This window comes from Merops nubicus, unplaced genomic scaffold, assembly GCF_000691845.1.
Source record: "Merops nubicus isolate BGI_N331 unplaced genomic scaffold, ASM69184v1 scaffold10367, whole genome shotgun sequence".
Lineage (NCBI taxonomy): Eukaryota > Metazoa > Chordata > Aves > Coraciiformes > Meropidae > Merops > Merops nubicus.
Window position 1 is genome coordinate 10,538 of NW_008619582.1, and position 10,541 is coordinate 21,078.

The following is a 10,541-nucleotide window of genomic DNA, read 5'->3' on the forward strand; positions in this document are numbered from 1 at the left end:
TGGCAGCTGTTCTTTTACAAAATAAAGCAACTCTTTAAAAAAAATAAAATAATTCTCATTGTCTGAGCGAGCAGTAAGCCAAAGCAAATACTGCTTGTGCAAATACTGCAAATTTTAGTTTTATGAAACACTTAGGAAATCACACACAATTTCTTTTTAAACTGTCAAAGAAAAGCCCTGGTTGATAGGGAGCACGGCACATCCTGTACATTCAGACTAGCCAGTATCCTTGAATAGTCACACATGGCTGTTTGCTATTTTAAGTTAGAACCAGTGAAAATACAAAGGAAAAGCAGCACTGACTGTCTGGCACATATCCATTACCTTATAATAAATAGTGACACAAAACTTAAGAAAATATGTTGCTCTTTATTAGTCTTTACATGTCAACTGTTCCAAATATTGGAAGGTCTCACATTCATAAGCTCAAATTATCTTAGGTGAAGTTATTTAGAAAACAGAATTGTTCTTCCATGCACAATATTTACACTTTACAGTACAGGAGGTCAGCCTGTGATTTCACATTATTCTCCAGTGTCAGCAGCTGAGTTCGTATGTATGAGGAAAGATTTTTTTGTGTAGATATTCTGCCATTTTTCCACAAGTTTGTAGGCTCTCTATCTCAAAAAATGGAATCTGGAAATAAAACAAAAGCGATTGCTGGAAACACCTTTTTACAAGCAACCAGGTAGAACTGCTCTTCATTAATCACACATAAAATTACACATCAAAGATTTGTCCATTTTAAAATGAAACATTTAATCCTAGCCATTTAATCAATCTGTAAATCACTTGCATAGAGATTACGGTATAACAAAGTGTGATACCCATTACAGTTTAAGTTAAATATAACAGAGTTAGCCTTATGTGATAAGTGATTATAAATGGAAATGAAAATGTCAAAAATCTAAAAGTAATTGTTCTGCTCCAAAGTATGCTGAAAGATAAAAATAGTCATATTAATTCAACAGGCAAAATAAAGGATATACTTTGTTCTGAAAGCATTATTTACAATACACATGGGTTCCTTTTTGTTTTTTAAACTCCTCCTTTTAAACTCCAAATTCAGACCTTTTTTAAAAAGTATTTAATTAAAAATCCCAATTCTACTGAACTCTTAGACAACATTTTCCTTCAAGTCAAGATGTGAACCTTAGTCACTTACTTCACTGCAGAGAAGTACTCTTTCAAGTAGCCACTATTTGTCAGAAAACACAGGCAGTAATTGATCCAAGGAAGAAAAAGGAACTTCTGTAACACCCTCAAAAAGGCAAAAGCCAGACAGAGAGAAAGTAATACAGAAAGGACAAGATTTCATCTGTCTTGGGAAGTAATTGCCACTACAGTTTTAAGTGTTATAAAATAATATTTTTTCACTTGTTTTGTTAGCCAGTTGAAAGCAAACCACTGTCTTTGGACATTACCTGCACAACTTCATAACCGAGTAACTGAAGATGCCTCTTTTTAATAGCTTCTTCTCCCAGCAGATTGTGGCTATTAGCACAAAATCTATTTGGACCATCAACACAGAGGGCAATTCTAAAATCAAGTGCAAGTGTAAGATCAAAGTGAAAAAAATATCAGTTATTTTTATCACCAGAAGTACTGCAGTTCCCAAGAAACATGAGAGAATACCTCCCTTCTTACTTCCTAAAACCTCCTAGAATCAGATGCTGCAGGGTGGGAGTTACTGAGCTGAGAACAATTTACATCCCTGGATTTAAGGGCAGGAGGGGAAACGACCGAAGCTTTATGAAACTGACTGAAAAACTCATTGATATGCTCTGAACAAAAAAGACCACCCAACTTAATGAGAGTGTGATGTTTTCAATCCTACTATTGGTAAGCTGGTTTGAATTCTTCTGTAAGGGAAAATATACAGAATACTTGTCTTTCAATACTTGAAAATATTTCAGCAGCTGAATTTATTCAACTTAACAGTGTACCTGTTAAACCTGTTAGAGTTCAAGTTAAAGTTAAGTTTAAGCTAAATGTGTTTAAGTTAAACCTGCATGTGTGGTGGGAAGCCTTATGGATTATAACTATTTTTGTTCCTTGGTGATAAAAATTACATTTAAAAAATAGGTGTGTTTTCAGTATGTTAAGTATATTATGACCTTATTTACATATGAAAGCTGTAATTAAAAAAAAAAAAAAGAATCAAAGCCCATTCTTAAATATTTAAGCATGAGATTTTGAAAGAGCCTGTATCAGTCTCTGAGTCTTGTGAAGGTTAAGCTGGAGAAATAACTTTTTCAGACTTTTGCTTTATCTACAGAAGTGCAGTTGCGAATACCAGTCAGGTTGCTTCACTTTGTATCCAAGGTTTTTCAAAATAATCCTCGTTAAACATATTTTTTTAAACACCTATGCATTTTTCAATAAAACCCCCACATCATCTATAGTAAATATCTTCATTACACAGGATTCCTTACCTAAGTAAATTTAGGTACTCAAACTGGCTTAAACTGTGTTAAATCTATATAGACACTTCTACAGAAATGCAGTTGTGAATACCAAACAGTCAGGTTGCTTCACTTTGTATCCAAGGTTTTTCAAAATAATCCTCGTTAAACATATTTTTTAAACACCTATGCATTTTCCAATAAAACCCCCACATCATCTATAGTAAATATCTTCATTACACAGGATTCCTTACGTAAGTAAATTTAGGTACTCAAACTGGCTTAAACTGTGTTAAATCTATATAGACACTCTCAGAATTAATTTAGTTTTAATTTGAACATGAATTACAGAAGATCAAAATACATTACTATAAGCCAAATCAGTATCACTGACTGATCCAACTGTCACAGGGTAAAGAGACTGACTGACTGACACTGTACAGTCAATGAGGAGAAAGTACAGATTGTTAATTTTCCCAAATTTGACCTTTTGCTAGTGGTTTCAATGTGAAACCTGAACTTTGCTGAGGTCAATGGCAAAACTCCAATTAACTTAAATTTTGCCAGGGTTTCACTCTGGTTGCTCTTTCTTAATGTTAACCAACATTTTTCCAGTGGTTTCTTTTATTGTCTTACCTTTTGTGTACCTCTTCACACTGGGCAGCAGGCAATACAAAACCTTCTTCATCTAATTTAATCTCAATATCTAGTATAAATAAGAAGTGACATTAAAACTCATCTCATATAACAAACTGTTCACTGTAATTCTCATCCTCTTACAGTTGTTCTCTAAAATAACTAACATACTATTGCAATACTTTCTTCTGAATCACAGAGGCTTGCAAGAGATGTGCATAGACTATTTAACGCAAAAGAATGACAACTAGTAACACTTCAGCCTTTCCTAGTGCTAACAGCAAAGTGTATTCCAAGTCCACTGAAAACCATAATGTAGTTAAATGGCACTTTTCTGAGCTGGCTAAAGCTTCTGAATTCCGAGGACTTTGGGGAGAGACACTCTCACTCTCTGACCCTCACTTTTACTTTTTTTCTCATCAATTCCCTAATTTTGTAGATGACGTCAACTTGCAAACAGAGCTTTGGACCTAAACACTGCTAACTTCAACCCCACGTGGAACCTGAAATGCAGTCATTCTGGAATCATCCCTTGGTTATTCTTCTTTTTTTTTTATCCTTCCAATGTCTATGGGGTTTGAGAGATGCTTCCCTCAACATCCAACTTACCATCCACCCCTCCTGGGCACACATCTTGCCTCCATCATTACCTTCTCTCCGTTTCCTTGCCAGGAACATGAAACAACCTGTTTTGCTCACCCACTCTCTTTCAGTCCACATTGCACCACTGCTGAGGAGGAGAGGGCTGACAACCTTCCAGCTCTCCCCTTCTCTACTCACTACCAAAGCAGAGAGGTCAGACAAGTGGCATTGCCTCACTGTGCTTTACATTACACTAACTGTTTACAGGGTAAGTAAAAGGGGAGCTGATAGCAAAAATACAGAATACAAGGGTTAGCAGCTATTTTCAGTGCAGACTGGCTGTGTGAATTCCAAATGACAGTGCACTTCTTTTCTCTCCCTGATCTGACTTCTGACTTTGAAAATGCATCTTCTTAAAGTTGCTATGATGTTTCCTCATTTCAGACCTTCTACAGAGTTTTGTATTTCAGTTTACTTTTTCTGTATTTGCACAATTTGGAATGCCAGCAAAGGACATAAAATAAATCCTTTTTACTTCTGCAAAATAACTGAGCCTAAAGTTTTGACAGCATAAGCAGACATCTGAAGTGCTGGGGTTTAAACCCCCAGCCCTGAATGAGAGTTGGCATATGGATGATGTCCGCAGTCCGGAGTGGTTTTCACCCAGGGCCTGGCCAGCCTTGGGTGGGAACTGATTAGGAGATCACCACCAGGTGCCCCCACCTTCCACGTTAACTTGGAGGTGGGGTAAGAAGCCACCTCTGTAACAGTTGACTCTGCTTGCAGTGAGGTTGGGAGGTCTGCTTATATAGTGCACGTGTCATGTGAGGGCTTTGACTATTAAAAGGGTTCCCTTACTCTTCGTGACAAGTGGAGTTCCCAGGATGGCAGGGCCAGAACATGAGGCTGTATTTGAGTCCCTACTCTATAACTGGGCTCATGGCCTGGCTGCTCACATTGCCCATGGCTTGGCTCCTTGCCCAGCTCGCTCCCTTCCTTCTTCATGTCCCCTGTGGTGGGTGAGTGCATTGACTTGTTCCTCCCTCTGCCTGTCTGGCACTGTGGATCTCTGGTGTGTGATGTGGGAGTGGAGGGAGGGGTTTGGCTGCTGCTCTGCCCATTAATGATAACGTCATTCTATATTGAGCAAGTGGTCAGCAGAAGACATGTCTTATTATTAATCTAAAGAGATGTTACTTACCAATCGTATAGAAATATGGTGTTAATACCTCTGATGCAAAATATATTCTTTTTTTCAGTAAATAGAGTAATCCCATCTTCACCCTTTTGAGGAGGTGAACTTCCAGAGAACTGTGGGTCGTGAGAAAGGCCTTTACATGATACTTTGGAAGGAGTTTGGGGCCCTACATAATGACAGAAAACTAAATCAAATAGTAGGAAAAGGCAGATAACATTTTTGTAATTACTTTATATTAATGTAGCAAAATATATTCTGTGCATTTCAAAGCTGTGTCTATTGAGCAACTTACAGTCTGCGCTATGATCTGCTGGCAATTTTAAAAAAAAATCCCCAAAACAACCACCAGAACATCCTCAGCAAGCTTCCATGCTATCATGCTGAAAGTATCGCTCATGAGAAATGCACAACTGCTTCCATTTCTCTGCAGTCAGGGCATATCAAAGCACCTGAACTCTTTCGTGCTCCAAGACTTCACAAATCAAACATAAAAAAAGAAATAGCTGTTGGAAAAGTACTCAGAAATACAAGAGAAGCCCTTTAACTTGGGGCTAGTCAGTTCTGTTAAACAGACAAACATATCAAGTCAATCACGCAGGCAGAAATGCTTCACGCTTTCATCCAATTTCAGTATTTTATGGGAAACAGGGTCCTCAACTAATTATCAGCAGGGCCCTAATGACTTTATCACTTCATATTAACATTAGTTCTGGTTTCCATACCTCATAAAATGGGCACTCCAGGGTGACAGTCAGAAAAAGCTGGGTTAGCTGGGAGGTAACGCGTCTGTCCAAACCAGGTGACTGAGCTGAAACAACAATGTTCATGCTTTCAGGTGTAGCTTCAGCAAAGTATCTTTACACAAACCATCAGGCAGAAGTTAAGAAAAGCTGTTCAGCTTAATACACAGAGAAGAGAAGCCACTTGATTATTGTTGGAAAGAACAGAAAGGTCAGTTGGGAAATGGCATAGTTAGAAAAATTGAGGAAATTTTTATAGAAATATCTACATAAAAAAATAGAATTAGCAAGGTCTTTGTTAAGAATGTCATGTTCTTTCGCAAAAAAAAATAAATTCAAAACTATCTGAAAGATGCAGGATGTTCTACAGAAAGGAATAAGTTTGATTTGAGGTCTCGGAGAAATATCCCATTTCCTTCTTCCTACTAACCTTCTCCCCAAGTTATAATCCCAGGATCTCACTGTTTTACTCAGTTTTTTTGTTTGTTTTAATCTGGAAGTAGTGGATAATACTGAATAACTTCTGGAAATTGGTCTACAAGGGTATACTTGAAGCATCTCTCATGTTATGTGCAAAGTATTATTAGAGAATGGTAAATAACAGATGTAGTGTAAGATGCTAATCATGCAGGTCTCAAGTTCCTGTTCTAACTTTGACTGCTCTAGCGGACTACCTTTATTAATTTAAAGGAACATATTCAAAATAACTGGTACTATGAGATTTCTCATTTTCTAAGTATCACCTTGAGAACTTCAAAGACATTCTGGTTTTTAGGATATGAGGAATATCTGCTTCCTAAAAATCAACTCCTTAAGGTATTTTACGCTGAACAGCTAAAAGCTGAGAGGCCAAATTTTCTAATCGCTTTGAAAACTTGAACATATGTGGCATTTTATTAACAAGGCAATCTTAGCCGTGATCTTGACAAGTCACTCATCTTTCTGGCACAGCTTACATACCTACAATGCTGCTAAATATGCTTTACTATCTAGCACAGAACTACTTAAAATCTATAGTTTACAACTATGTTGTTCATCATAAGTTTGGGTCCAAAAGCACTGGAGTATACAACAGAGACAAGGGCAGCCTATCGTATGGGGGATGTTCTAGAAGCTTACTAGACTGGGGCGGGGGAAAAAAAAAAATTAGGTGGCTCTTGCAGGTGAGCTGACTCGGATCTCCTATGCAAGATGGGATAAACCATGGGGTAGATACTAAAATTTGGTAATGTTTTCCTCAGTACAGTAAGACAGAGGGCCAAGGATGGGACTATAGTGCTTGCTCAAAGGCAGGAAGAAAAGGAGCTCGAGGCACAAAAAGAAGATGGGCACAGGAAGCCTCAACCAGAGGAGTGCAGTTGGTAGCCATGACGCTAATGGGAAGAAGCATCACGTACCTATATTGGGGTCTAGATTAGAAGTAATTTAAAAACCAGGATTAAGCACCAATCTTTATGCCTTGTTAAAACATAGGCGAGCCTCAGAATTCAATTTACATTTTTGCCTAGATAATGGGAAAAAAAAAACCCATACCAGCCTATCCTTGACTGCTCCCGTTTATGATGCAGTTACATTTAACTGCTTCAGATCTCATTTCTATTTTAATTAAGCGAACAATTATGCATGCAATTTTTTTTTCCAGCTTTATCCATTTACCCTTTTCAGCTTTCACAAGCTGATTGTAATACAATATGAAAGAGAAATACAACCAAATTTGAAGCAAGAATACAGCACAATAATCCTTATCCTGAAAGAACAGAAGAGTAGAAAGGACAGCAGAAGTCCATACCTGGTTCTACCTTACCCCCACATGAAAAGCTGGACACGAAGCAGGCTAGTGGAAGGTAGAGAATAAAGCACTAGAACTGCTTACATGCAATGGGTCTTATTTGTATCACGAAGCAAAACAGTAACTGAAAAATATAGTCTGTACTGCCTGAGATTTACAAATTCTGTGTATAAATGGTAGCAGGTTCTTATCAAGAACAGTAATTTAAATTTTTTTGTCCCAATGCTACACTTCACTTCTCTCTAGAATTTGTGCTCACCTTGACCAAAGTTTATAAGGATTTTTAGACTATTTAAAATACAACAATGAATTATTTCTGTAGTAATCGGTGAGTTTTATAGTAACACAATTCTAAGTAAGCTGTGGAACAGTTACTGTAATTTTTCTTGTATATTATAATTTAGTCTGAATTTTAAAGGCTATGAACAGGTTTTCTGATAGCTCTAATCATGTACCTTGCCCTTGGATCCTCAGGAAGAGAATGGTTTCCATACATAGGAATATATCCAGAAATAAGGATTATGCAAAGTCACAGAGGACTTAAAAAGACAGGCAGCGAAATCTTAAATGTAACCAGCAGTGCACAAGCAGAAGGCAATTATTGTAGCTTCTCAATCAGTACTACTAGTATTTCTATTGTTGTTTGAAATGGGTTAGCCTGAAGGAGAACATAAGTGAAACGTTTAAAAGCCAGTCCCAGAACTAGGGAGTACAAGACCCGAATAAGCAAAGCAAACAGTTGTGAGGTAAGGAAAAAAGATACAGGAAGGTGGAGTGAATTGCCCAAACCAGGAAAGCAAATGGGGGTGGGGGGTAGGGGGGAGCTACACCCAGAATAAAAGTTAAGTCTCAGGATTCACTATCCTGTGCTCAGCTTTATGCCACATCCACAACGCAACAACTCAGAGAGAAATGAATCCGGAATCACTAAACTGTTTTTTACATCACTCATGCATCATTTTCCAGCTATCATTGCCATTAAAAAAATGGACCAACTTTTTGTGTGTCTTGTCAGTTCCACAATAACTGGTCTCACTAGCCTTCCTAGTGTTTCCAGTCTCACAGTAATGTAGTCTCAGTTCACAGTGAGCACTCACATCGTTCACTGCATGGGCACAGAAGCTTAAACAGCCACAATTAACAGTGACACATTTCCTGCACAGAATAATATAGCATCTAAAGCCTGTATGAGACAAAGGACAAACATGGGGAAAAAAAAAAGGTTAGTATCTTTTAGAAAAAACTATTAATGGAAATAAATTTTTTAAAGGGAATTCAAATCTCTAAGATTGTACAGTGCAATTTTCAAATTCCTCTAAATTATATTAACTGAAAGACAACAGCAACAGTGACAAGCAGGTCTTTGGCCTCTCCATCACTATTCTCCAGCCACCTTAATCGGGCCATTGTGGATTTGACAGATGAAAATGATTAAAAAGGAGTGCTTGCTAAGAGACACACCACATCAGAGAAAGAAATGTGGAACATCACCAGAGAAACACTGCTCCTTACCTTGAAGCCGTTGCAGAAAATAAGGACTAAATATTTTTGGTAGAAAATTTACTGGAAAACGTTGAATAAGGACACATGAGTGCAGGAGGCTGAGCAAAATGTGAGGCTGAAAGTGCCTAAGGCGAGTATGTAGTATGGTTTCAAGCTTCCTAAACAAGGAGGAAGCACTTGGAGGCAGATAGTTGAGAGTCCCAAATGGTATGATATACCAAGCGATCTGGTCGGTGGTAAATCTGTCAGCGTCGGAAATGAAACATTCTGCCACTGCATCAAAGATGGGCTTTGAAAGGATCCTCTTTTGGCAGCAGTACTGCATGACTTTGCTGACCGTCTGAGGATGCATGGTAAAGATGGACTTGGGAAGATGAGTTTCCAGTGCCTCTGTAAATACTTGTTCACAATGTCCAAAGTATAGGAAGGCTTCCAGCACATTTACCAGTTCATCAGCTGTGAAATATGGGATATGCTTCACAGAATATTTACACAGTGCTGTGACTAAATGACGTGCTTGAGTCTGATGAAGAACAACCAGTGAGTTCAGTATTATGCTTGTGAACTTTGGGCTTAGCTGAGAAACTAGGGTTAAAGTGACACTGTTCATTCTGTTTAGTAAGTCTTGGTATTGTTCCTTTTCCCTGACAGTCACCTGCAGCACCTTATAAACCATCACCAATTCCCTAGGACTCCACTTCTCAGTATCTTTTTCTTGGATGTGGTTTACAATTTGTTCCAGCGTTGCACAACTTGGGTCTTCCAATTCAAGCAAACTCTCTCCAAGAGCACACAGGTTTTTAACAGTCAGCTGTCCTCTACTAAGCCGTTCCTCACTCTCTGAAAGCAAGCTTGCCATCAGTGTGCTCTTGGGATCTATACGTAGTTTTATCAAAGCTTGCAATGCATTCAGCAGCCCCCTGTTTGACAGTTTTGAGGACTCAAATTCGAACTGGAAGCATAATGCCCTGAAAACTTCGTTATCTAACACCCCTTCAGGGTTTTTCAGACCGTTATCATCCACCTCAACTTCAGAAATCCTCTGCAGGGCTCCTGATGCCATAGTATCAGACATGGCTTCCAGAGAGCCAAGAAAGTCAAAAATCTCTTTTGATGTACTAAGGCTGTTTAATGTCTTGAAAAACAGTTGTTCATCCATCCATATGTTATCAGGTTTAGTACTGCTCCCAGTATCTCCACAAGGATGCACAGTTTCATTAACAGAAAGAGACTGTATCCGCAGCTGCACGTGGTTTTTTCTACAAAACATATACTGAGATTTATCTCTGAAACACAGCATCCTCATGGCTACAGAGCTACAGCGTTGGGGCTTTCGTTGCCCACTGATAAAGCTCAACCTTTTGCTTAGCGTCATCACAAGGGACTTGCTTGCTGGTGTGCTGGATGAATAAAATTGGAAACTTTTTAGGCTAATTAAAGCCATGATGAATCAAGTGGGTTCTCAAAAGGTACCTAGAAGAAGAAAAATGCGTAATTTGGAAAACTGCGGCAGTGTTATTAAAAGGCAGCAAAAAACCCTTCCGGCGGCGGGACGCAAGTGGGACGGTCTCTGTCCCACGGCCACCACGCAGAGAAGAGGGAACCGCGGGGAGCGCTGACTGCGGGCCTTCAGCTCCGTGGGGACACCGCAGGCGGGACGCGCCCCCCGGGCCGGGCCCGCGCTGCCC

At 38.9% G+C, this 10,541-nt stretch overlaps 1 protein-coding gene across 1 annotated transcript; it reads right to left on the reverse strand.

The window, feature by feature from the left end:
* Positions 1 to 537: 537 nt before the first annotated feature.
* Positions 538 to 10,297, reverse strand: FASTKD3 (FAST kinase domains 3). Its single transcript, XM_008943835.1, has 6 exons — positions 8,863 to 10,297; positions 5,544 to 5,629; positions 4,825 to 4,987; positions 3,042 to 3,111; positions 1,425 to 1,539; positions 538 to 636 (listed from the first exon to the last, which is right to left on the reverse strand). Exons 1-6 carry the CDS (start codon positions 10,295 to 10,297, stop codon positions 538 to 540), a joined length of 1,968 nt encoding a protein of 655 aa, XP_008942083.1.
* Between the last annotated feature and the right edge of the window lie 244 nt (positions 10,298 to 10,541).